This window comes from Equus quagga, chromosome 8, assembly GCF_021613505.1.
Source record: "Equus quagga isolate Etosha38 chromosome 8, UCLA_HA_Equagga_1.0, whole genome shotgun sequence".
Taxonomy (NCBI): Eukaryota; Metazoa; Chordata; class Mammalia; order Perissodactyla; family Equidae; genus Equus; species Equus quagga.
Window position 1 is genome coordinate 10,445,393 of NC_060274.1, and position 27,918 is coordinate 10,473,310.

The 27,918-nt window shown below is 42.9% G+C and overlaps 2 protein-coding genes across 2 annotated transcripts in view; both read left to right on the plus strand.

Moving 5' to 3' along the window:
- Positions 1–1,354: 1,354 nt before the first annotated feature.
- The window catches only part of TMEM242 (transmembrane protein 242), a 31,723-nt gene continuing 5,159 nt past the window's right edge, over positions 1,355–27,918 (plus strand). The window contains exons 1-3 of the mRNA XM_046670057.1: positions 1,355–1,504; positions 2,026–2,126; positions 10,641–10,778. Coding sequence (XP_046526013.1) covers positions 1,417–1,504; positions 2,026–2,126; positions 10,641–10,778 — 327 coding nt within the window. The 5' untranslated portion in view covers positions 1,355–1,416. The remainder of the gene's footprint in view (positions 1,505–2,025; positions 2,127–10,640; positions 10,779–27,918) is intronic.
- LDHAL6B (lactate dehydrogenase A like 6B) lies at positions 24,157–27,641 on the plus strand. The gene has a single exon (XM_046670056.1). It carries the CDS (start codon positions 25,450–25,452, stop codon positions 26,569–26,571), a length of 1,122 nt encoding a protein of 373 aa, XP_046526012.1. The 5' UTR covers positions 24,157–25,449; the 3' UTR covers positions 26,572–27,641.

Here is a 27,918-nt window from a genome sequence, read left to right on the forward strand (position 1 = left end):
GCCTGGACTCCCAGAGCCATCATCTTCAGTCGTAGGCCCTGGGCATCTATAATTTTTTACATCTCCGTGGGCAAATGATGTAAAACAACTCCTGGAATCAAAGAGGATAAAAGGTAGAGCCAACATGTACTGAGTATTTATTCGTGCCAGGCACTATGCTAAGTTCTTTGTTTACATTGCTTCATTTAATTCTCACAACAACCCTAGGATGTAGGTACTATCAGCTTCTTTTTTTATAGAGGAGGAAACTGAAGTATAGAGATCCTAAATAACCAAACCAAGTTCACTTAGCGGAGAAGTGGTTTACGACCTGAGCCCAGCTTCTAGCTATTAATTGCATTTAACTGATGCGAAAACGGATGCGTTCATTTCCTCATTGACCAGCATTTATTTATTATGCACGACCCAGTAATACGCTGAGAGCCAGGGAATATAAAAATGAATAAAGATCTCCATCTCCAACCTCAAGAAATTCATGGCTTTTTTTTGTTGATGTTCAGAATGAACAAATGGCAGACAGATTGCCTCATTTTAAAAGACGATGTCATGTGTCTGTGTTTGGGAGGCTGAAAAGATTTTCTATGACTACCAGCCTCCTCCTTTGAATGGCCATTTGCAGAATCCACCACCGTTTGCAAATCAGCCTCCCAGCCGGAAGAGCAGGCCTGTCTGCTGGCCACCAGCGCTTCCCCGCAGGAACTGCTCCAGGCAGCCTTGAAGCTCTGTGTCGGAGACCTCTTAGCGTGCTCCTCGGGTCTCCCCGCTGCGGTTGTGTTATCCACTTCAGTTCAGCATGCTAGACATCCACTCCCCTCGGTAGGCCGATCAATCAAACCGTGGGGAAGGAGGCGCATCACCGCAGAGCTGGTAGGCTGGCCTTCTTCCAGGGATAAAACCTGTTACTTACACCCCAACTGACGACTGTTAGGCAATTTCCCAGCAAAGTACAGAGAAAAGACTGAGGCTTGCCTTTTAGAATCGTGAAATGTTAGCGCTGGCCAAACCCTTGGACATGGTGTAAGACTTATTAGGAAACCGAGCTCCAGGGTCTCAGACCCGCTGGGACTGGGCTCCTGGCGCGATGTGCGACCCCTCACTGCCTCCTAGAGACAGGGCTGGACATTGTTTCAAATAGACGCAGTATTCAAAAGCAGCGATCATCACCTTGGAGCAGGAAAAGGATCTGCCAGGGAGACCTCCTCGGCCGCAGGGCTGGGCTGGGGACGCAGCGTGCAGCCACCACACCTTCCCCGCCCGACGGCTAGGGAGGAGAGTGGGTCTTGGGGATCCGGCCATTCTCCGGACCCGTGTTCAGGATGCACGGGGTAGACGGCAGCGGAACCTTTCTTCTCTGCCCCGCTCTCGCTTCCGCCCGGGCCCAGTGGGCGCCGGACGCAGCCGCGCAGGCGTGTAAACATGGAGGCGGCGGGTGCTGGGAGTGGGGAGCCGGCCCCGCGCCTAGAGGCTCCGGGGTCCGCCGAGGACCGGCTTTTCCTGGTGAAAGGTGTGGTGAGGCGCGGCTGTCGGGGCGAGCCCGCCCGGGGCCCTCGCCTGCGCTGGAGGGGCATTCTCCCGCGCTCGGCCTGGGAGCCCTGGGCGTGGGTGGGCCCTGGGGTGAGCCGGGGGTCGGGCGGCCCGGGGTGGGGTCGCCCATGGGCTGGGTTGGGCCAGCGAGCTGTTCCGAGTGGGCTGCGTTTCCCCCAGCCCCTCTGCTGTCCCTTCTCTAGCTCCCACGGTGTCTTTCCTCCCCGGGGAAGAGGAGCAGGGACCCCGCGCCCCCTTCTCTACGCTTGGGAACCATTCCTCAGAATGATCTCAGGTGCCAGAGGTCGTGAGGTCACGCGGGGTTCACAGCCGCTCTCATTTACCCTTGGCAAGAGCTGCTTAGCTATCGTTTCTGGGATTTCAGAAGTGCTTAAAATGTAATTTAAATCGTATCTGAAACTTAACTTGTATGCATCTTTTTAACTTCAGCCTTTGTTTTTCTTTAATCTCTCTCCCCCCCACCCCTAAAACTCTTGGCAGGTGGAATTTTCCTTGGTACTGTTGCTGCAGCGGGAATGCTGGCTGGATTTGTAACAACGTTGTCATTGGCTAAAAAGAAAAGCCCTGAATGGTTCAATAAGGTTTGTGCCGCTGAAATCCACTCATAGCATTGTTATTGTTTACCAACCAATGGCAGCTCCTTTGCAAAGGGAAAGTAAAGAAAATGTTGGTGCCCTTTCATATTAGGTTTTTTGTTTTTCTTTTGCTGGGGAAGATTCTCCTGAGCTAACATCTGTGCCAGTCGTCCTCTATTTTGTATGTGGGTCACCGCCACAGCTTGGCTTGCTGAGCCGTGTGGGTGGGCGCCTGGGATCTGAACCTGCAAATCTGGGCCACTGAAGCAGAGCCTGTGAAACTTTTAACCACTGGGCCACAGAGCCAACCCCTTTCAGATTGTTTTAATAAGTAAATCTATATTCATCTCAGATTCAAGATGTGTGCAAATTAATCAATGGTCTTTATTTTCTTTTAAAAAGAAGTACTTAATTATGTGCTTTCTTAAATGTTAACAGAACAAGACTCTGAAAGCTCATCCAGTACATTTCCTCTTCACACTGTGACTTTAAATCTAGGCAATTCACTCTCAGTTGTAAGAGGCCCCAATATTTTATGTGTCACTGAGAAAAAGTGATGCCAATTAAATTCTTGACACAACACTGATTGCAAGAGGCATTTCTGTCTCAGAGATGTTAAAATGTTGAAATAAAGTGTGTCTTAGTATTGATGAAAAGCATAGGTCAGCTCCTTGAACCTGGAGACCATATGTTGCTTGTGCATTGCTGCAGCCTGCTTCCTGGAAAAGTGCCTGGCAGCATAGTAGGTGCTCAGTAAATTTGGCTTGAATGACTACAACCTACTTAAGGCAGGAAATCCTTACTTCATGTGCAAGATTGGGCAATCACTCCGTCGTGTTCACGTGTACCTCATTTCCCGAGTTGATGGGAAATTTCCTTCACATTTACTTGTATTTACCTGTTCTTATGTATTGTCCTGTTTCTGTCCTCTTGCCTCATATGACTTATTTATCCATTACTTCGTTGCTTCAACAAATGTTAACTCAGCATCTTTTATACGTCAGGCACTGTACTAGGCAGGTGCAAGAGATACACAAATGGGTAAAACATATCTGTGCCTTGAGAAGCTAGCATCTGGTGCAGGAGACAGATATTAAACAAGTATTTACACAAATAACTATATAATTACTATTTGATGTTTGCTTTGGGAGAACAGTGTTATGTGAAAAATAAACCAGTTGAATTCCCTTTCCACTTATATTTGTGTTTATTAATCTAATCACACTTAAGCCTTATGAACACGTCATGGAAAGAGACCACATTTAGAGTGCGTTTGGATCCCCCCCCAAATACTCAGGGCTTATATGGAGGTTACAAGCTCACTGCTATGAACCTCATGGTCATTTCCCGTCTATATTAGAGAATGTTTTCAGAGCAGAAATATACCCTGTGGCAGAAATCAGTAAAACCTGCCTGACAGTGGTGCTTTAACAGTGGAAATTTGGTTGATTTCTAAGCCTAAAGTACTGTGTTAACCTTTGAATCACAGATCTTTTTGAGAATCTCATGAAAGTGAGGGATTATCTCTCAAAAAAAAAGCACATGTACTATTCACAACTTTGCATTCTATTTTATGGACCTGAGATTTGATTATCACACGTGCCCTTTATGCTCTAACACAGTGGCTTTCAAACTGTGGTCCACAGAACCCTGGGTCTCCTTGAGACCCTTTGGGGGATCTGTAAAGTCAAAACTGTTTTCATCATAGTACTGAGATGTTTGCACTGACGGTACAGAAGCATGAGGGGTAAAACTGGTGAGGCCTTGGTGTAATCAGGGCAGTGGCACCAGACTATCCTAGCAGTGATTGTCTAACGCCATCATTGATAAGAATGTCCTTGAAGCACTAAAATTATTAATTTTATTAAATCTTGTCCCTTGAATATACCTCTCGAATATTCTGTGTGAAGAAATGGAAGGTACACATAAAGCATTTCTGCTCTATACCAAAACAAGATATGTTCCTCGAGGAAGAGCAGTTATGTGATTGAGTTGCACGGTGCACTAGCCATTTTTTTTTTCATAGAATATTATTTTTACTTGAAAGAATAACTGACAAACTATAGTTATGCCAAAGTGGGTATTTGGCAGACATTTTCTTCAAAATGAACAAAATGAGCCTGTTTCTGCAAGCAAGCAATTGTCAGTATTTGTTGCCAATGATAAAATTTGAGCTTTCAAGTGAAAACTAGATTTTAGAAATCTTGTATCTGCCCTTGTGAGCTTGACAGCTGCTCAGTACTCACAAGCTTTTCTGATGAGATTGGATTGATATTAATGATGTGATTCTTTGATAATTAATAAATGGTGTCAATGTTTGAAAGATCTGTATGACTTCGTAAATGTTTTCTGAACGATCATGATGCATGGATAAAAGTTCTATTCAAAGTGCAAAATAGACTAGTGGATTTTAATGTAAGAAAGTACAAAAAATTCATTGATACAACTTCAGATTCCATATTGCAGCTAACGTTTAAGAAGCTGTTTGTTGGGGCCAGCCCCATGGCTGAGTGGTTGGGTTCTCGTGCTCTGCTTTGGCAGCCCAGGGTTTCACTGGTTTGGATCCTGGGCGCAGACATGGCACCCCTCATTAGACCATGCTGAGGCGGTATCCCACATGCCACAACTAGAAGGACCTACAACTGGCATATACAGCTATGTACTGGGGGGCTTTGGGGGAAGAAGAAGAAGAAATTTGAGAAAAGACTCACAACAGATGTTGGCTCAGTTGCCAATCTTAAAAAAAAAAAAAAAGGCTGTCAAGTTTTGGTGTAACATCAAGGAAGGAAGGCTGGGGGCTGGCCCCGTGTGGTAGCAGTGAAGTTTGCTCACTCATTAAGTTTGGGGCCCAGGGTTCACTGGTTTGGATCCCGGGTGCAGACCTGTGCACTGCTTACTAAGTCATATTGTGGCAGGCGTCCCTCACATAAAGTAGAAGAAGATGGGCATGGATGTTAGCTCAGGGCCAGTCTTCCTCAGCAAAAAGAGGAGGATTGGCGGCAGATGTTAGCTCAGGGTGAATCTGCCTCAAGAAAAAGAAGGAAGGCTATTAAAATTCTCCCTTTTCGAACCACATTATCTGTGTAAGGCTGAGTATTATTCAGATACTTCAGCCAAAAGGCACATTGCAAGAGATTGAAAACAGAAGCGTTTATGAAAATCCAGCTGTCTTTTATTAAGCCAGACATTTAAAAGATTAACAAAAATGTAAAACACTACCTCTCTGCACTAAATTTTTTCTCATTTTGTAAGGTTATTTTTCATAAAAATAGCTTTATATTAATCTGTGATGGGTTCATTTTTTCAAAATGAATTAATAAGTACAATTCTAGAATTCCTATGTTTTAATTTCTAATACATTAAATATTGATTAATATAATCCATATGATCAGAAATCTTTGAGATCCAAGTATAAATGTGCCCTGAGACCAGAAAGTTTGAGAACCACTGGATGGTTAACTGTTGTGTAAAGTTCCTTGCCCCTGGGGAAACGTGAATTAGAGCAGTACCACGGCTCCAGACTCTGAGAGGTAAAGTGGTTGGTAGAGGAGCTCAGAGGTATGGAGCAGTTAATGAGATAACACTGAGCAAGCACCAGTTTAAGAATGCCACTTAGGCCATGTACTCTAACGTTAATAGTGACAATAACACCTAACCTTTAAGTGCTTACCATATGCTAGCTGCTGCTGCTGTAGGGTGAGGTAAGAGTTAATTTAACCCCATCGCAGCCCTATTAGGTTCTGTTTTTGTTCTGTTGTCCCCTTAAAACTGAGGCACAGATGGAGGCCGGCCAGGGGCCATAGTGGTTAGGTTTGCCCATGCTGCTTATGCAGCCCAGGGTTCGCTGGTTCGTATCCCGGGCATGGACCTACACACCACGTATCAAGCCATGCTGTGGCAGGCATCCCACATATAAAGTAGAGGAAGATGGGCACAGACATTAGCTCAGGGCCAGTCTTCCTCAGCAAAAAGAGGATTGGTGGCAGATGTTAGCTCAGGGCTAATCTTCCTCAAAAAAATCCTGAGGCACAGATGGATTAAGCAACTTGCTCATCCTGGTACTCTCTCCATCATTGATTACTTCTAGGGTATAAATAATACTATTTTTAGCAATTTGTTGTTTAAGTAGATTTCTGTCCACCAGCCTGGGACTGTAGGTTTTAATTATAATACAGATTCAGATTGCAACCCAGAAGGACTTTAAAATGATCAGCATTTAGTTGGGGACTGCCTACACTGCTGTTATTCAGGAGGATGATCATTATGCCTTAAATGTCTTATTTGAATTGTGTTAGCTGAATCTCATGCTAGAAAACTGGGAGTAGAAAGGCAATAGTAAGTGCTGAATGAACGTTCATTTTTCTTTGTCCTTTGAATAAACAGAGGAAGATGCAAGCTCAGGTGACTTTTAAAAATATATGTACAGATATAATACATATATAATTTCTTTCCTTCCCAGGGAAATCAGGAATTTTTCATTTAAGTTTCTAAAATAAAATTTAGGCCAAAGCACTTAAATGAACCTTAGTTTAATAATATTTGGTTAATGGTACTGCTTCTGGGTGAAAATTCAGGCCAATTAGAAGTGAGTGCATTTATGTAAGATCTCTGGTACCTAGGGAACCACTCTGAAATTATAGCAGCATGAGAAAAGGAGTAAGATAAGAGTATACTGTTTTAATCATAGAAAAAGCTGAAGAAAATTCTCTTAAAAATCTCGTTGGGACTAAGGTATATCTACAAAAAGTGTAAGTCAGCAAATACTGAGTGTCTGCTAGGTCTCGGCATGGTGGTGGGCATGGGGATACAGATAAACAGATGTTTCTGTGTGCCCCCAATAATATTCACAATCACAAATCCACACGTTAAAAAAATCTATTAAATGAGTTGTCATATAATGAAAATTATTCTAAAAAAGAAAAGACTTGGGTAAATTGAAGTATATTTCCAGGTGGAACACAGGACATTATAAATTTGCTATCACTGGGTTAGCTATGTCATTCTAATGAAAATGCCAATGAATGAAGGTTGGAGAAATCTTGACAGAATGTTCTCAGATTTTTCTGGAGGAAGTAATAGGCAAAAACAGCAAAGACAACTTTGAAAAAAAAATAATGAGTATGAGGTACTTTCTGGATATGAAGACGTTATGATTCTATAATTAAATCTGTGTGATTCTGGCATAAAGAGTAGATAGTAAATTAGTAGTACAAAAATAGCTTAGAAACCTCTCTCTATGTAAGTTTCTCAGATAAATTGGGGGGGGCACTAATCGAGAGGGGTGCTGGGGCAGGCGCTAAGCTGTCTGGGAGGTCACTCCCTTTAGTCATCAGCTCCCATCAAAACCAAAATAATACCAGATGACCTAAAAACGTTAGGGTGAGAAGAAGAGACAAATTTTTAAAACACAGCTAAAGGAAAGAGAAATGACTATGACTTTGGACAGCATTGGAATGCATCTTTGACCAAAAACAAAGAAAAAAAGGCAAGATCAAAGAAATTAAAAGTAAACCAAACTGGGAAAGTTTGGTAACACATTTGATAGCTATAAGGGCTAAAGAACATATATAACAAGAATATACAAATAAGAAAACTTTAAATTGGCAAATAACATGAGTATACAATTCAAAAGGCGTAAACATTTAGCTCATGCTAACTTGAGAAAATGTTCATTCTCACTAACAAGAGAAGCCTAAGTTATAAATAGTTTTATATAAATTTCAAAGGTTTCCTTTTGGTTGGTTTCGTGTGTTTGCTTTTTTTTTAACCGAGACTGTCTAATAATACTGGCTAACTTGAAATGGTCCTCAAGAAACATCGCTGTAACTTAGCACAGCCTTTTGAACAAACGCTTGGGAGTATATATCAGTTTATAACATGTCCTTTCTTCTCCACTCAGTAATTCCACTTTGAGGAGTTTTTCCTGAGAATTCAGTCGGAATTGCAGATAACTGTTAGGCACAAAGAAGGTTCTAATGTAGAAAATGTTGAAACTAGTATACGTTGGCTAGTAAAAACAAATGGCTACGTAAATTATGATAAATCACTTCAGTGTAACCAGTAAACAATGTTTTGAGTTCTTCACGTTATAAGAGGATGCATGTTGAAAATTTAAAAGTTTTAAATGGTGTTAAACTTTTTAAAACATCCACAAGCAATGAAAAGCGAAAGAATATGTCGAAATGTTTACCGTGGTTGACTGTGTAATAAAAGTGAGAGTTTTTTTCATTCATTCTTACACTGCTTCATACATAGCAAATTTTCCAGTGATTTATAATCAGAAAAAAAAAATGTGATTCAGCCTTTGAGGAAGTTAAGTTCTTTATTGTTTCTGAGCATTTTTGTTTTGTCAATGTTTAGTGTGTTTTAGCAGAGGGGCTCACCAGGACAAATAATAAATTCCTCATATTTTATGAATTCTACAGGTTCTTTAGAAAAAAGATAAATTACATTTCATATTCAGGTCAAACTATGGAAATTAAATGAATGTCCCATAATTGGTTATCTGGTAAGGTTAAAATTTCACGTAGGCCCTTAAGTATTGTCACTTCTTTCTCTGCTTCCAGTAGGGTATGTATTTGAATTATCCCAAGTAATGATGGTTTGTATTCTCATTTACACCATGGATTCATTTCCATTGAAAAAGATGCTTTCATTTACATTTTGTATTGTGTTGTATTTATAATCATATGTGGTAAAGGACTGAATGGCGACCTCCCCTTAGTTGTCAAGCCAGACTGCTGAAGTGCTCCAGCTTTTACGAGCTGCGACACCTTGAGCAAGGTGCTTCATCTCTCTCTGCATTCGTTTCATCATTAGTAAAATGAGGATAGTAATAGTCCCTGTGTCACAGGGTGAGGTCAGATGGATTAATACATGGAAAATGCTTGGACAGTGCTTGTCACATGGGAAGGGAGCAGTAGATTATAATAAATTATTAACTGTGCTAGAGTACTTGGAAATGTAGGGTCTCTGGGAGATTGTAGTCCTGCAGTCTCACTTGAAGAGTAACCTGTTTAAGGGCCAGCCTGCTGGTGTAGTGGTTAAGTTCGTGTGCTCTACTTTGGCAGCCCGGGGTTCGCAGGTTCAGATCCTGGGAGCAGAGCTAGTACCGCCTATCAAGCCATGCTGAGTCAGCGTCCCACATAACAGAGGAAGATTGGCACAGATGTTAGCTCAGCGACAGTCTTCTTCAAGCAAAAAGAGGAAGACTGGCAACAGATGTTAGCTCAGGGCCAATCTTCCTCACATGCACAAAAAAGATTAATCTATTTGAAAATAAGATTAGTGGTCACGTAACAGTGTAATAAGGAAGTATTTGGCTTTAGTCCTTATGATCAGTCTAATTTAATCATGATGTCACCAGTAAATAGAAACATGTAGAGTATGAATCCCACTTGTGCAGTTTTATTCATAAAACAATAAAAATATCACCACATCCATAAAATATCACCAGACTTAAAGAAAAATTTATTTAACTCCCTGCATGCTGGTCAGACCTTTACTATTTTGTCGTCTTTGTTATTCTGAGCTCCTTCTAATCTACCTTAGTGGATGCTAACCCTAGATACTGCCCTCTAAGGAGTGTCTGACCGGTGTTATGGAGGAGTCTCTGTTTATTTTCCACTTCAGAGTTAAATTTTTAAACAAAAATACTCTACCAGCTTACTGCCAAGTTAAAGTTTAATTTACCAAATCATAGAATTGGAAGAGACTTGAGGACTCTAGTACACTATTCCTCCCAGTGTCTTTATCTTTTTACAGCCTCTCCTCCTCCCCCGCCCAGCTCGGTGCTCACAGTGGTGGTGGGTGTTCCTTTCTGAAGCATGCACTGCATTCTTATTCTTCTCTAGTCAAATTCGTGTGCGGATGGTCTGAAAGTTGTTCACTTATTACAATTGTAGATTTTTACCTTAATATTGTGCCTTGAAACTCAGGAGGAGGGTCACTGTTTATTTTCTAGTTTCTCATTAATAGCTACCATAAGCTGAATTTCTACTATGTGCCAGATATTTTGCAAATATATTGAAAAATCCTCACAATGACTTATATCACATCTTTTCTCAAATTTAGATTTAGCCCACCTCTTCCAGGACCCCCTCCTTGAAGCTTCCCCTTCCTGCAGCAGTAGATTAGGTGTCCTTCTCTGGGCCCATAAGGCCCCGTATGGATAGTTCTGTTGTTGCACTCCCCTTTAAATCACAGTTAACTTTTCCGTGTCTGTGTCTCCGCCCCAGACTGAAGTCTACTGTCAGAGAGAAGTTGCTGTTTCCCTTTGTCTCTCCAGCACCTAGCAGAGCTCCTGGCCCAGCGTCTGGCGGACTCCAGTGTCTATCAGTCAGAGAAGGCGGGACTTAAGTTATGCATTTATTAAGTAGCAAAGTTGGCATTTGAACTTGGGTTGGTCTGACTTCCCAATATTTTGGTGCTTACACAGAGTCGTTAATTTCAAGTACTTCCCAGATATTTATTCTTTCCAAACTGATGGTTTTCCCCCAAACCTTCCTGTCTTCATTACAGGGAAGCGTGGCCACTGCCGCCTTACCGGAGAGCGGCTCTTCCCTTGCCTTGCGAGCCCTGGGCTGGGGCTCCCTTTACGCGTGGTGTGGGGTTGGCGTGATCAGCTTCGCAGTCTGGAAAGCCTTAGGAGTTCACAGTGTGAGTAACTGCAGTCCTGTCATGGGTGTCTGGAATGTTCGTTCTACTGTATGTGGTCTAAATCTTCCTGACTTTCAAGTTTGCATATGGTTTGTTCACTGTCTTGGGAAGTGATGACACAGAATGTGACTAAATTCCTAGTAATAACTAGGTTACTTCTTTTTACTAGTAAATCATATAAATAACTGAAAAATTTCAAATATTAAATAATGACTAATTCATAGCAAATGTTTGTTCTGTATAAATTGGTGTTAACTACTTGTTGAGTAAAATTATTTAATTTGGAACAACCGTCTGTGCTGTTTGACATCCATGTATATAAACGTCTTTGTAAAATAGGTAAGCATTTTTAAATTATTAATGTGTTTACATATTACTGGGAAAAAAATCCTAAAAGCCTACATATGTGTGTTTGTGTACATAATTTATACCCCAAGCTAAAAAGCTACACATTTGGAACGATTGGCTGCTGCTTTTTTAAACTACTGGTAGAAAGTTCAATGGACCAGGCTCTTCGTGACAGGTGAGAATTGATTGTGGTTTGGAATAGCTGGCCGCAGTGGAGTTGATGAAAGGAGGTTTTGGATTTGTTTTGAAAGTGAAGTCAACAAGGATTTGTCATAGATTGGATGCAAGAGGTGAGAGAAAAAGTCAAAGATCCCCACGGCTTTTGACCTGAGCAGCTAGAAGATGGGTAGGGACCAGCATGAGAGGAGCAGGTGTCAGGATAATGTCAGATATTCAGTCTGGGACTTGTGAGTTTGAGATATCTGTTAGATGGCCACACAGAGAGTCAAATAAGCAGTTAGACGTAGAAGATTTGAATTCAGGGTATAAGGTAAAGATATGAATTTGAGATTCATCAGTATATAGAGAGTATTTAAACCAGGAGACTAGAGGAGCTCACCAGAGCAATGAACGGAGAGAGAAAAGAGGTCCAAGGAAGGCGCTTTTAGGCATTCCTAAGGTTGAGAAGTTGGGGAATGAGGAGAAAGTAGCAAAGGAGATTTCCCTACCGAAGAGGGAGGTAGTGACTTGGATGCCAGGGGAAGAAAAAGTTTCAAGGACATGTGTGCTGGGGCTAGGTCACGTAAGATAAGAACGGACAGTTCACTGAGTAGCAATGTTGTGGTCATTGGTGGGAAAAGCCTGAGTGGAGTGGATGCAAAAGAGAACGGAGGAGAGAGGTTGGAGGCACTACGTATGGGCAAGCCTTGCATTTTGCTGAAAAGGGAAAGAAAGGAATGGGCTCCTAGCTAGAAGATGGGATGGGGTCAGAGAGCTCTTTTTCTTAAGTTGGGAGAATACACAGCGTGTGCGAATGCTGATGGGAGTGATTCAGTAGAGGGGGAAATTGAGGTGGGGGGAGTAGTAGGTGTTATTATTATTGCCAGTATTGCTATAGGCATTACGGAGTTTTTCACATTGGGTTTAATTATAGCTAAACATCGGCATTGTACTTTTCATCAAAATATACTGATAGACAGTATACTGCTTTTCTGCTAGTCTGACTAACCTTTATTTTTAAAGTAACTTTGCTGATTTGTCGTTGTTTATAACGATAAAGTAGAGATTACTTGGAGAAGTTAGAAAACTCGTGACTGGAGGTTTTAGATGATTTTTGTTGTTACCTCAATTTTGCTTTTAATCAGTATAAAATCTTTTCTTCCATTTCAGGCGTTATACCAGGCATTTTAGACATAGCAGATTACTCAGTCTTCACGATAACTGTGATGCAGATATTATTCTCCCCATCTTAGAAAACTGGGACCTAGAGAGGTTGAGTCACTTGCCTAAGGTCACACAGCTTGTAATTGGTAGAGTCAAGATTAAACCCAATCTGGTCGTCTTCGGAAGCTTTTCCAACATTACCTCCCTTAGCTAAGATGGAAAAGAAAGGAGTATGTGGAGGGGCCAGGGTGAGGGCAAGGAAGTAGTGAATCTGGTTTTGATTGTGATGCAGTCCACAGGGTTCCTGAAAACTTGACAGGTTTTACTGGGTATCTTCAGTGTGGGCCTCATCTCCCAACCTCTTAATTTTCTCATAAAAGAGAGGACCTCCTTTTAGCTTTCATTAGCAGGAAAATGCTTAGGATGTAATGGTAAATGAACAGCAGGATTCATATCTGTATTAATAGGAGAGCAGTTATTTGAAAACAAATGAAAAAAACTGGGAGGAAATGTGTCTGGTAGAAATATGTGAATGAATTATGGGTGTGTGGGTGAATTTTTTACTTTTCTATGTTTCTTAAATATATATTGCTTTAATAATAATACTACTTTTTAAAAAATAGTCCTAGATTTTATGCTGACAATGAAGCTCAGCTGCCTGGGAGTTCACAAAACTTCCTTGACTGCATATGAAACCCACGTGGGGGGCATGAAATACATAATAGTGAAATTATTAAGCTTTTAGTTCCTATAAAAATGACGGTCTATTAGCACTTTACATTGACTGCATGGAATTGATAGGCGATGTTCCCAGAGTTTAGTAATGGAGGCTATAAACTGAGTAGTAAAATTTTAAGGTATTTGAAAATATGAATAATCTTTGATTTAGAAGAGTCATAATGAATCAATCCAAACTTTCATTGACCAACAAAATTAGGTTATTTAAATTATATGTTCAAGAACGTGGGCTTTGTGGACTAGACTATACTATTTTAGTTTCTAGAATGTGAACTTCTTTGTTTTATGGCACTGATAAGAGGATTATTGCCTAAATAAAATATTCCAGGGAGAAAAATTCTTTTCTGATTGGCACTATTGAATATAAGCATATCTGGAATTCTTTTGTATTTCAGCTTCATGTCTTTAACTAATAAGAGAGAATGCAGATGCTCTCTCCCTGCCTGAAGGCACATCCGTTTGATCTGCGTGTCTGAGAAGTCTCACAGAGAAATGAACCACTGATAGTTTTTCAAGGGCACTTCTTTTAAAAGCAGTAGTGTTTATTAATTTGTTCATTCAAAAGACATTTGTGGGCCCACCCTGAGCCAGGCACTGTGCTAAGACAGGGCTCCGCAGTAGACTGTTACTATGGGGGGCTTAGGTCTTAAGACTTTCTAAGGAAATTCTTATTATGTGACCCTGCTCTGAGGCTTGTGGAGAGCAGTGTGGTGTATTTCAGCTCTGCATTTAGAGAGTTCCTGCGTTTAGAGAGCTTTGATGATAACTGTGAGGTTGCCCTGTCCGGGGATGAACTCTTACCACTATTTACTGCCTCTTACTGGGAATGTTAACGTTTTATGGCTAAGGAAAACAGTCTTAGTCAGAAAATGTTGAACAGAAGTGGTCCAGGTCTCTGCACTCAATAAATAATTGAGATGTTCATTCTAGATAAATGCAGGTAAATCAAAATCAATTCCAGTGTCAAATGATTGTTGGTAACTACCTTGAATTGTATGAAATCTCCAACATAAACCCAGTTCAGACAAAAGGGTGCCATCTACTGGCTGACCTGGAGCAGCTCACGTTCCCTGTTTTAGCTCACAGCTCCATCTGCTGGCCTAAAAGGGAACGTGCTGAGAATGCTTAAAGCAGAGGCCTTCAGTTTCTTAGAAATATTTTGGATTTACTCTTTGTTCATAGTTATTAGGGAATTTCGTTTCATATAGAACATGTATAATATATCAGATATAAATATAAATTTGAATTTTACACAATAGTGTGTCATTTAATCAGAGGATTCGAAAAAGGAGAGTTAGTAGAAGCTATCTTGTCAGCAGACTAAAGCAGATAGGTGCACCCAGGCTTTACGATGGGGCCCTGCCTGCCTTCCTGTAGGAATCAGTACAGGTTCACCCTGGCATCGCCTCGCCAGCTCCACCCTGCTGACCAGCTTGTGGGCCAGCAAGCAAGGCCTGATTGCTCACTATGAGTTCATCAGTTACTTTGAATTATGGTATTTTATCACCTGATTATGACTGAGGCAGCATTAATTTTATCACAGTAACTTAACTGTGAAAAGAATGAACATTTACTATGGGTTTATGGTCCCCTGATGCAGCTGTGCAAAGGATCCTCGGAAACTGACACGTTCAGGCCAGGTGAGTGCTCACCATGGCAGTATGATTAGATTGTTTTATTAGGGCAGATGTTTTAAGTTTAGAGAATACAGCAGTTGAAATAAATATTCTTCAGGGAGTAAATAAGGATCTCTAGTGATACCAACTGGTGGTTCTCCAATTATCAAAGAAAAAACCCTGCCACCCACAGTTACTTACATATTACTCAAGAGCAAGGACTTGTTAACTTTTTTACCTTTTATTATTCATAGGAGGTATTGATACTTGAAAGGATTTCTCAAGAGGTTGAGCATATTTACAGTTAGACTATCTTGTTTTTTTCTCCCCTTGGAAGGAAATACATTAGATGTATAAATAATTCCTAATTGCTATGATTGGAAACTTTCTAGCTTTTTATGCCTGTGGGCTCATGTTCAACATTTGTTTGAGGTGAGTGTGTCTCACACTCCTGGTCAGAATCGCCCATTGCTAGTGTTTACTGTGGCTTGGAAATAGAATATATTCATGATGCCTGGTAGAGTTAGAATTTACACACAGTTTACTGTTGTTAACCTCAAAGGAGCTAAAACCTCAATAGTAATAAAACCATGAACATTCTTAGTTATCGTGAAACACTTTAAATTGTTCAGAGATTTAAATGTAAAAATTAACTTGTAAATGGAGGAAGTTTTGTTTTGTTTGTTTTTACCATGGGATAAAAGGTATTTGTTTTTATTTACATATTGGTGTTTATTTTTAAAGAAAAATATATTTAGGACCTATCTTTTTTAAAACAAAGATGGCTTTTTTTTTTGTAAAAATACATACTCCTTGTTTTAAAAAAAAATCTGTAGAAAGTACAAAAAAGGAAACAAAAGGCACCAGAAACCTACTGAGTTGTAATCACTTATTACAGTAGAAACATCCCGTCAGAGCTTCTTCTATAGGAGTATTCATATAACTATGTAAATGTTGCTTATTATACTACTCTGGAACCTTTTTTCACTGAATAGTCATGGGAACGTCTTTGCACAGGAGAGTATATAAATCTCCATCACTTTTAATGGCTACATGGTACTCTATTATAATTTACTTAATCAGTCTCCTGCCAGTAGCATTTAGATTGTAATTTTTCACTATTAAACACCATAGTGAGCCTCTGTAGCCATACATCTTTTTGTGCTTTTTTTGCTCAAGAAATTTATACTAAAGACAGAAGATGTTATTGTTGAATCAGATGTTTTTGATATCTGTTGCTAAGTGGAAAGTGTATACAATTTAGAAGATATCAACAATGCAAAAAAGTTTCCCAGCGCCCTTGCTGTTAGTGGCTTCTGTTACTCTGAAATGTCTGCCAGTCCGATAGATGGAAGATGATCCCTCACTTCCTTTCCTGCGGCTCTCTGAGTCCCTGCTGCTGTAAAGGCTTTCATGGAAATAATCCGGGACTGGAGTCCGCCTGCCTCTCCAGCCCAGTCTTCCGTCCTCATCTGCTTCCTTCTCAAGAGTCCAGGCCTCCTTTTCTTTAAAAAGCAAAAAGTAAAACATGTAAACAAAACTCATGTTAAGTATTTCTCTAAAAATTGGCATCTGACTTTCCTATTCTAAGAAAGATCCTGAAAAGTAATATTATACCTTTCTGCTAGGACAATATTGGATGCACATAAATAAAATTTTCTTTCTCCAGCTCTTTTTTGTAGCCACTGCTAGGTATACTTTCTATGTTAACATGTAGGCTTATTTCTTAATTTATGACCAGCTTTGAGGGTTTGTGCTAGTTACAGTCAAATCTTCCTTTGGAGTTTTTGCTAATTTCAGTTTTACCAACATTCTGATGTATCTCGTATTAAGTACAATTTTTTCTACACTGTTTTTACTCATTCATCTCAAATGAAACAAATTGTAAGTGAATGTTTGAACCCCATATGTAAATAAAACTATGGAAAAGCTTAGAAGTTTTTAACTTCAAGATATCTAAGAAGGAAATAGACTTTATGCTATATACTGTCATTGGCTTAGGTCACAGATTAAAAACAAATCTGAGTCTCCCGGTAAATTGTTTAATGATAGCCACTTGTGAGTGATCTGCAGGAGTCTGAAAGCGGCCGGAACATTTCCCTTCTGCGTTCTTGCCTGATCCGGTTTCAGTGCTTCCAGAGACTTCTACCAGCGTCTGCCCCCAGGAAGCAAGCTTCGCTTTCTTATTCTGATCACCATACGTCAGCAGACCCAGCCTCGCTCCCTCGTCCTGTAGTCCTCACTAGAACCCCCAGAACACAGAGTCGTCCTGTCTTGCAGGGATAGTTCGCCTGTCAGACTCCCAGGCCTTCAAACAGCTTAAGCATAGCGGAGTATTTTCCTAGAATCATTTGTGAGTTAATTGGAAGTGGCACTGTGCATCAGTTAAATTCGGGTCTGAGGTGACAAGAACATCTCTATAACCCTTATTTCTCATTCCACTGCAGCTCTAATGGGCTTGGCGTCCAGGTGGGGAGGAGCAATCCATGCAAATATGGAGGAGCAATTTGGTGACAGAGAGGCCAAATCGCAGGGACTTGCTCAGTTTAGAACGGAGATAATGATCAGTGTACTTTTTAAGGGGGCAGGGGGAGAGAATCAGCTTTTTTGGCATATTGCCAAGATACCTCTTTAAAAACCCACCAGTTTCCTTTTATAAATAAAATAGGGCCCCAAGCATTTTATAAAGTGGGAATGTGCAACAATTATGAGGAAAGATAAGCTCTGCCATAAAAGCCTGCTTGTTCAAGGCCTGACACAAATCAGGCTTAATCACCTCAAGAATGTTCCCAGCCTTACTTCACTGGAGGAGAGGTATCCTTGTTTTCACTTGGGTTCTCTCTTCCTCTGTCCTTGTTTCTCATACTGAGCATAGAAAATTGGACTCACGTGAGCAGCTCTCTAAAAGCATTGGGAAGTGAAGACCTGATAGCATATGCTTTCCCCTTAAGCTTTGTTTAAAAGGTGCCTATTATTGGCTAGTCACTTAGGAATATCTAAAATTCTGTGGAAAAATTATTATATGTATATGTTGATACATTTATATATATTATTATTCATTTGCCAGTATATCAGAAAACAGTGTTCTCTCAAATTGAATTTTTCTGACAAATATTTCTAACAATTTCAGGAAGAAATCTTATTTTTTTAATGTGCTATAAACATATATGTATCTATATATATATATCTTTCCACAATGTAAATTATGCTGAACATAATTTCGCTTTTTCTTGATGACTCAGATGTATCAGTTATTGTTTGCCTCTTGTGCTATTAGATGCTGGGCTTTTTATAGTTCTTTCTTCTTTTTGGTAATTTTTCTTGTTCCTAGTTTGGCTCTTATTTTCTGCTTCCCACTCTCCCATTTACTTCTGAAAGACTGCTGCTTTATTTTACACACAGTTATAATGAGGTTCCTTCCTTTGCGTTTATATTTTCTCCTTCACAGGCTTCATCCACATGCAGAAGGCTGCCAGGGCTGTGTCTCCAGCCCAGACCCCTGAGCTCCTTGCTCATAGGCCCACTTGTGGACACTGATGCTCGGATGTCCTGCAGGCATCACGTGTGTTCCCACCTGAACCATCATTTACCCCCCACCCTGTCCCCACCCCACAGCCTGCTCCTGGATCACTAACAGTGAATGGCAGCATCATCCACAGAGCCGCCCAGACAGAAAAGCTGGATTCTCTTCATGACCGCACTCTTTCTCACCCCCGGATCTAATCAATCACCAAGTCTTACTCTCCCTGACCCCTACAGCCACTATAGTTGGGGCACCTTCCTGCCCCAAGATTATCACAATTTTTTATCACATTATTATTATCACGAGATGATCACAATCACTCCTTCTCCCAGCCTCCCCCTTGCCTCTCTACAGTCCTTTCTCCACACGACTGCAAGAGTGCTCTGGCCTTCGTCTTCCGCAGACCTCGTCTTCCCTCTACCTGCATCTCCCCCACTCCCTCTGCCTTTCTGCATGTCACCGTGGGTGAAGGGTCCACGGTGCTCCCAGAGGCCCACCCCTGCCCCTGGGCATTCAGTCCTCCCCCCGGTATCTGCCCACGGACCTGGCTCCCGTACTTTCCTCAGCCTTTGCTGATGTCAGCTTTTCCCTGTGCTGCAGCATGTACGGACGTGCTCTAGTTTCTCTCACCTCTCAAAGTTCTCTCGATATTTCTCATCCTCCTCCGGCTACCAGCTCATCTGTCTGCTTCTCTTCATAGAAAAGATTTCCTGAAAGAGATGCCTGTGGTCACTGTCTCCACTTGCTCCCCTTTCTCTCCTCACTGCAGCTTCTTTCCCAGCACCCCCTGAAACTGCTAGTTTCAGGTCGCCAGTGCTACTTGTTGCCAGATCCCGGTCTTATCTTTATCCTTCTGTTACTTCACCTCTCAGCAGTGTTTGACACAGCTGAGCATTCTCCCCGCCATGAAACACTGGGTTTTGGCTTTTAGTCCCCTCAACCTCACTGGCCATTTTTGCCTGTCTCCTTTTCTGGCTCCTCCCCGGGCAGACCTCTAAACGCCAGAGTGCCCAGTGCTTCATACTCTCCTGGTCTCCACCTGTCTCAGTCCCTCGGGGCTCTCATCTAGTCCCTGGCATTTTAAAACAATCTGGACAATCTGATGATGCCCCAGTGTATAGCTCCAGCCTGGCCTTCAGATTTGCCTCGCAACTGCATGTCATACAGCTTCACTTGTGTGTCTTCCAGGCGTGTCAGTGGCCCATGTCCTAACCAGAGCTCTTGGTTTCCTCACCTCCGCCGCAACTTGCTCCTCCCTTAGGCTTTCCCATTTCAGTAAATGCCACTGTCATCCCCCGAGTTGTTCAAGCCAAAAACCCAGCAGAAAATCATCTTAGACTCTCTCGGTTCCCTTCATTCCCTTCGTCTAATCCCGAGCAAGTCCTGCTTGTTAGCTCTGCGGCTAAACACCGCCCGGCTCCTCTCAGCCCTCTCCACCTCCATTCGTCTTCTGCTGTTGAAACAGTTTCCTGTCTAATATCCTGGCCTCTCCTTTACTTCCCCTAGAATGTTTTCTCCACACAGCAGCTGAAGATATTTTTAAAATGTAAGTCAGATCTTGTCACTCCTTTATTTAAAACCCAGTGGCTCTAGCTGAAGAAGTCTGACAAGATGTGGCCCCACCTACCTGGCTGACCTCATCTTGAACTACCACAGTCCCCCTCCCATGCCAATCCCCACCCCACCTCACCCGGCCACACCCCCCAGCCTTGTTCCCTCAGCACTCCAGGCTTATTCCTACTTTGGGCCTTCTAGCTTTGCCCAGGAAACTCCTCCCCAGATGGTCACATGGCTGGCTCTGTGGTGGCATCCAGAGTTTCACCCCAAACTGATTTCACCTCCTCAGAGAAGCTTCCCCAGGCCATCTGGTCTAAAATAAAGTAGCCTCTTGACTCCCACCACTCCATTCCTCTCTGACATTATCCTATTTTCTTTTCTTTGCAGTGCTATTGCAAAATGAAATTATATTGACCATTTTCATGTTTTATTGTCTTTGCAAAAAGAGTATAAATTTTGAGAGAGTCAAGACCTCATTTATCTGGTTCCTTGTAGCCGCAGCTCCTGCAGCAGTGCCCAGCGCAGAGGAGGTGTTTGGTGAGCATCTCGTGGAGGGAATCTGACCGCTCTGCTTCTCCCATTTCAGTGGCTCCCTCTTCCCTTGAGAAGAGAGTCCAAGCTCCCGAAATGGTTTGAGTCCCTCTGGGATCTGGCCCCTGCTTGTTCTTTAACTCACTGGGTCTCAGCGGGGGACAATTTTGACCACCCCTCTTCCCAGAAGAAAGATATTTGGTGATGTCTGGAGACATTTTGCCTGTCATAACTGCCGGGGTGCTGCTGGCATCTGGTAGAGGCCAGGGATGCTGCTGAGCGTCTGACAACGCCTAGACAGCCCCCACAAAGAATGATCTGGTCCCGAATGTCAGTGGTGCTACAGTTGAGAGTTGAGCCATTTCTCTCATAAGCCTTGTCACACTCAGAGTCCCAGCCATGTGGAAAGGCCCTGTTCTTCCTAGCCTCTGAGCCTTGTCCTTGCTGATCCCCCACCCGGAGCCCTCCTTCCTCTGCCTTCTGTTCCCCGCTGCTGACTCTCTTCTCTGCCTCCATGGAGTCCTGAGGCAGATTGACTTTGAACCTTTACAACATGGAGTTAATCTGTTTTGGCAGTTTGGGGTTTATACAGATAACTTATGTTTCTACCTCAAATTGAAAGTAACTTCCATACACAAATGTATTTTTCATGTCAATTTTTTAGATGAATAAAGCTGCTGTTACTGAGGACTACAGCATGACTTCCATTAATCCAATCGCAGAGAGTGAATGGGGTGAATTAGTAAAACCACCTATGCAGTGAGAGCCTGTAGCCGTAGCGTTAAACTGTCTCAGTTATTATGATTTGGGCTGTTTAAACACGAACTAATGAATTTTAATTTTTTTGTTTTTCCTGTTTTCTCCCACATTAAAGTATTTGCTTTTCTTCCTGTTCAATGATTAATACATGCAGCTATTTTACAGTGCATGCAAACTATGTGATGCCTTTAAAGAACAAAAATGAGATTTGAGGGATTTATTGGGAGAATTTGCCAATTCATTGTTCTCACATTCGAATACCATAAATAGGAAGTTGATCACAGTGTTGCTTTTTGGATTGACATTCTGCCTTTAGCCTTCTCAGGAGACAAACCTTTGTGGCCCTGCATTGTCCTTCCCCAGCATTCCCAGTATTGGTGACAAAGGACGGTACTTCCAGATGCTGGGATTTGTAAAGGTCCCCACACAGGAAAACAAAGTCATAGAGATTTTAATATCTATGAGCAATAGAATCACAGCTCACTAAATTGTTTTAAAACTACAATTTGCATTTTATGAATTTTAAATCACAAAGAAGACTTTTAAAATAATTGTGTTCAGGGGCCGGCCCGGTGTCGCAGTGGTTAAGTTCGCACGTTCCACTTCTCACTGCCCCGGGGTTCTCTGGTTCGGATCCTGGGTGTGGACATGGCACCGCTTGGCAAAAGTCATGCTGTGGTAGGTGTCCCACATATAAAGTAGAGGAAGATGGGCTGAGTGTTAGCTCAGGGCCAGTCTTCCTCAGCAAAAAGAGGAGGATTGGCAGTAGTTAGCTCAGGGCCAGTCTTCCTCAAAAGAACAAAGAAAAAAAACAAATAAAATAATTGTGTTCATATAATGCTCTCTTTGCATGCTAGTGAGTTTATAGCTTATCATATTATTAACACTGCTTTCATTGCATCTTCTTTTTTTCAAATCAAGGGTTTCATGCACTGATTATTTTTTAAAAGCTTTCCAAAAAAACAAAACAGTTTAAATAACTTTAAAGGATAAAACTATTCTTTCTACCATTGCATATTTGTTTTCCTGGGTTTCTTGCACTGTAGAATTATCTTTTTGTTTGTTTTTTTTGCTATGTTCTAACTTGGTAAAGGTAGATATTGGCTTTGGAATAGTTAAGCTTTTAGCTTATCCATAGCTCTATCTGAAATTTATGCATCAGCCTTGCTAAGAAACTCCAACCAGGCACCTACACGTTTTCCTTTGTTCAGAACTCCAGCTCCAGGTGGATTCTCCAGGCCTGCCTTTCGGTCTCTCTCACCGTTTAGCCCTCCAGCCTTACTTAACTCGGTTCTACAGTTATTTACTCACACTTTTCTACCACGAACATTTACTGAATCCTTGCTCACTTCCCAAGCTGTGTTCTAAAGGATAGGGATATGCTGGGAAATAAAAGGTGATCCCTTTGGAGTAACAAATTCGTAATTATATTTAATTGTGGGTGATAAATCCTATGATAGAGGTACAAAGTACACTGGTGGCATAGGGTTTTTAAAAAGTCAGTTTTTCTGGGGTGATTGTAGAAGTCTTAGGAGAGGATGGAATATCTGAACTGGACTCCTAGATAGAAAAAGGGCAGGGGGGCCTGGGGCTGAGAGTCCAGGTGGAAGGAGTAGAATGACTTGGTTGCGGCCACGCTTGGTCCAGAGACCTGCTAGTCATCTTCATTTCCTGTTTCCTCCCTCCTAAGTAGTGTAACCAAAAGTATTCTGGCATAAATCTGCCATCGGGTGCAATATTATACTGCATTTTGAATAGATAATTTGAGATAGGTTTTCTATTCAAAGGAATAATGAGCCACCTAAGATAGAAGGTCATTAGGGAGCTGTCTGGCTATATTTGGCTTTTCACATCTTGGGGTAGACCTCAATCTGCTCTGGAGTCATGAACATCTCTTCGTCTTTCTCAGTTCTCTCCTTCTTACCTCAAGACTTACTGTAAATAAAAAGCTGCTTTGTTTGAGGTATTTTTATTTTGAAGAGTTATTTTTCTCAAAATTGATTTAGTTGTAGCCAAGGGTTTGAAAAACTGAAGAGGCAGCTATCATGGAGATTGTATTTCTGAAGTGGTTGAAACTCTAGAAGGAAAATTACTGTAGAAAGAAGCCATCTAGCTAAGAGTCTTTATGCCCTTGAATTTCATCCTCAAGAACACTTATCTTGGAAAATAAGTCAAAGGAAGCAACAGAGGAAGAAGGTGGGAACAGGCATCAGGCCGAAACATTTCAAGTCACGACTGGGATAAAAGAAATGATAGCTATCAAAGTTAGTCTTTTGAAAGGATCCTCTATTAAACAAAGAACATTTTAAAAATTCTAGTTTTTAATTTGAAAAATGGGTACCATAAATCTGACCAGCAGAATGGAGAGAACTCATGCCTGTGGCGCTGTCATCATTTCGTGAGTCACAGAGCTTGTGGCTCCGCTGCATCTACGCAGGGTGCCTGGTGCCTGCTGGAGCGCCAGCGCATCACACTGGAGCGGGACTGCCAAGCGCCACTACTTGCCACACTTGCCCACCCCTCACCAACTCCTTTGCTTGTTGTTCCTCTCTTCCTGGACTGCATTTCAGAGGCAGGAAGAGTACGAATGGCTTTTCAAGTTCTGATTATAAAATGTTCATTTGGTCAAGATAGCAGTATTCTGAAACTGAAAATTTTTTTTTTTTGCTGACTGTGAGGGGGCTGCATGTACCAAGAGCCCCACTAGGGGAGAGCATATTGCTCTCTTAGAAGGAAAGGAGAGCTTTGAGGATTCATTACATGGTCAGAACTCTGTTTATAATTGGGGAGAAAGTGCCATTATTTTTATTTGGACTTTTGTAGTTAATTGGGTTTATTAGGGTATATATTTCATCAGTTGAAAAGTTTTTGTTTCCTTAAAGACTTGAAAGAGGGGCTGGCCCCATGGCCTAGTGGTTAAGTTTGACGCACTCCACTTCGGCAGCCCGGGTTCAGTTCCCAGGTGTCGACCTACGCCACTTATTGACAGCCATGCTGTGGTGGCAACCCATCCACAAAATAGAGGAAGACTGGCACAGGTGTTAGATCAGGGTGAATCTTCCTCAGCAAGAAAAAGAAAACTTGAAAGTTCATAAGACTGACCAGAGAAATGCAGAGGAAGGTGAGATATACTGATGTTATGTTGTACAAGCTAATATTTTACTGCTTTAATCAATAATCTGATTTGTGTGTTGGTCAAAATTTGTCATTTTAAGGACATTTAAGACACAGTCATGCACCACATAACAACATTTCGGTCAACACCAGACCACATAGATAAGGTGCTCCCATGAGATTAGTACCATATAGCCTAGTGTGTAGTAGGCTATGTACCATCTAGGTTTGTGTAAGTACACTCTGTGATGTCTGCACAACCATGATCACCTAACAAGCATTTCTCAGAATGTCTCTGTCATTGAGCAACATGTGACTGTGTCTTCATTTCAACAGAAGGCTGCATCGCCACCTTTCTGCTTGAGAGGTCGTTTTTAATCAGGCCTGTCAATCATGAGCTTTCCTTTGGCATGAGAAAGTAGTAACAGCCTCTCCGTGTGTTTCCACTGTTGGACTAGCTCACCGTCAGCCCCTTCCCCTTGCCGTCAACCTCCTGTGACTTCCCCACACTTGTGGGTCATGGTAGTGACTGGCATAAAAAGCAATGAAATCCTTTCCAAATAGAAGGTTCTCAAACGGTATGCAACGTAATACAGAAGCCCCACTTCCCCAGGATGCAGGGAGACGGTGCAGGAGGCCATTGGGAAACAGAGCACACACGGCTTCTTCCCAGCAGGGATACAGTTCGGAAAATTTAACCTTATTTTCATCTGTACTTAATGGAAGTATTTTTACTTGGCATTATGTAGTAAAAATAGAAAATCAATAATCTCAGGGATCTGGGTTGGCCCATGACACATGTTAAATATTGAAGAGAATTTGTGATTGTAAAACTTTAACTCCAGAATTCATTTGCTAGAGAAGCCCTTTTACCACCCCAGGCTGGTCAGACAGGAGGCGGACCTCGTGGAGCCCCTCACAAGGCCACGCGAGCTGGGCCCGCCGTACGCAGCCGCAGTAGTGCGCTGGGGGTTGCGGCCGAAGTCCCTGGCCTCGCGCAGACGCAGTAGCTGGCCGCGGGGCCGTCCAAAGTTCCCGGCCTAGCGCAGACGCAGTAGCGGGCTGAGGAGGCGGCCAACGGTCGCGGGCTCCCTGTCTTCGCGCCTCGGAGTGTGCGTGTCGCCTTCCCCTTTCCCTCCCAGCGCCGGTTCAGTGAGTGGCCATGAGCTGGGCTGTGGGCGTCCTGCGGGCCGGCCAGAGCGTGAACGCTGCGAGAGCGAGTTTCCTGTCCCCCAGGATGGCGCCTTGTCCCCGCCAGGCGGCAGGCGGCTCTCCCGTGGCCAAGGTGGCGACCGTCCAGCGTGAGCTGCTGGAGCCCTTCTCGTCGGAGGAGGCCGTGCGCCGCAGCAAGGTCTCGGTGGTGGGCACCGGCGCGGTGGGCATGGCCTGTGCCGTGAGCATCCTGTTGAAGGGCCTGAGTGACGAGCTCGCCCTGGTGGACCTCGACGAGGGCCGGCTGCGCGGGGAGACGATGGACCTTCAGCACGGCAGCCCCTTCCTGAGGATGCCGCACATCGTGGCCAGCAAGGACTACGTCGTCACCGCCAACTCCAGCCTCGTGATTGTCACCGCAGGTGCGCGCCAGGAGAAGGGCGAGTCACGCCTCAATTTAGTCCAGCGAAACGTGAGCATCTTTAAGTTGGTCATTTCCAACGTTATCCGCTACAGCCCTGGCTGCAAACTGATTGTCGTGTCCAATCCGGTGGACATCTTAAGTTACGTAGCCTGGAAGTTGAGCGAATTTCCCCAGAACCGCGTCATCGGGAGCGGTTGCAACCTGGATACCGCCCGTTTCCGCTTCTTGATTGGGCAGAGGCTTGGCGTCCACCCCGAGAGCTGTCACGGCTGGGTCCTGGGGGAGCACGGGGACTCCAGCGTTCCCGTGTGGAGCGGCGTGAACGTCGCCGGTGTCTCCCTGAGGGGTCTGAACCCCGCTGTGGGGACCGACCGAGACCCCGAGCAGTGGAGAGACGTCCACCGCGACGTGATCGCCAGCGCCTACGAGATCATCAAAAGGAAGGGCTACACGTCCTGGGCCATCGGGCTGTCGGTGGCCGACCTGTCCGAGAGCATCCTGAGGGATCTGCGGAGAGTGCACCCCGTCTCCACCGTGGTCAAGGGCCTCTACGGAATCACGGAGGAGGTGTTCCTCAGCGTCCCCTGTGTCCTGGGCGAGCGCGGCATCACCGACCTCGTGAAGGTGAAGCTGACGCCCGAGGAGGAGGCGCGTCTGAAGAAGAGCGCAGAGACGCTCTGGGAAATTCAGGAGGCGCTCGAGCTGTGAAGTTGTGCGGAGCCGCCCTTCTGAAGTTACTGAAGAAGAAGAAGTAGTTAGGGGGTGGTATGTGTCACATTTTTAATAAACCTGAATTTATAAAAGTTGGAGACAGGAAGGGGGGTAGAGTGACTCTCCTGTTTGTTTAGCCCCCAGCTCTTCTATTTAGCATCGAGATGCTGGATGATACTTATTTTTTTTACAATTCCGAAGTGCATCAAAGGAGGTGTTTTTGTACCACTGATGTGCCAGTACTTTGTACATGTATGTAGTTGCCGTTGGGCCCAAAAGAATGGAGGATGTAGGTGTTTCTTTTACCATAGAAATTCTGATTCTTTTCATTAAGTACCTGTTAACTCTTTGTTCTGGCTGGATTATACCTATGTTCGCTTGTGTACTCTTTGTTACAAGTGGAAGCTTCTGTGCAATGTAAAAATAAATGTACACACAGTTACTGTTCGTAATGGAGCCTTCATTTCCCGGTGACAGTCCCTCACCTGGGCCTTGAAAAAGGCGGCAGAAAGGGAGCTGCAAGTGGGGGAGGCGTGTGTGCACGGATGTGCACACACTCATGCACACATACGAGTGAAGCAGGATCATTAGGCTAAAATGTGAAAATAATACTGATCTGGTTGGTAGCTGTTTTAAACTGTTTCGTGCAGTAAAAATACAAGCGTTTAGAAAGATGCCTGACAGTCAGAGGTGGTACAGTTACTGTCATTTTGGCAGAGAAAGGAAATGTCCCCAAATTTTGCAGTTACTAAAAATAAAGACTGAGTGAAATCATCGTAGAACCACCTCTGAGAACCTGACCTGTTGGCACATGAAGTCAAGAATCACATAATTGCTCTTATTGGGCTGGGTCTTAGCAGCACAATGGGCCCTGGCCCTAAGGTGCTCCAGGGTCGTCCCTGTTGCTCAGTTTACTTCACGTCAACAGAAAGCTTTTGCTTTTGAATTGTGCCCTGTTGTTAATCACTGTCATAAAAATTGGCCATTTTAATGAGTGCTTGAGGGCTTGTATTTCTCAGAAAGTTACACATTCACTTTTTATTCCTAAGTCGATTGACTTTACTGCAGATTCTAGACCTTATGCACGTGGTACAGTGAGGGAGAAAGTGAAGGTGCTTGTCTGAGTTTTACCTAAATGGTAATTCTGTAACTTAGAAAATGAGAAGCTGAGATTTTTAAATTCATGGTAGCCTTCCTAATGCAATTGACAAATAAATAATACAGTGTGTTCAAACACATCTCAGGATCCATGGGAATGTCAACAGGCCTAATCACAATTGACAGGTGCCAGCATCTGCTAAGTTCAGCCAGTCCTGCTTAGCTGAATGTTATCAAGGAGACAGG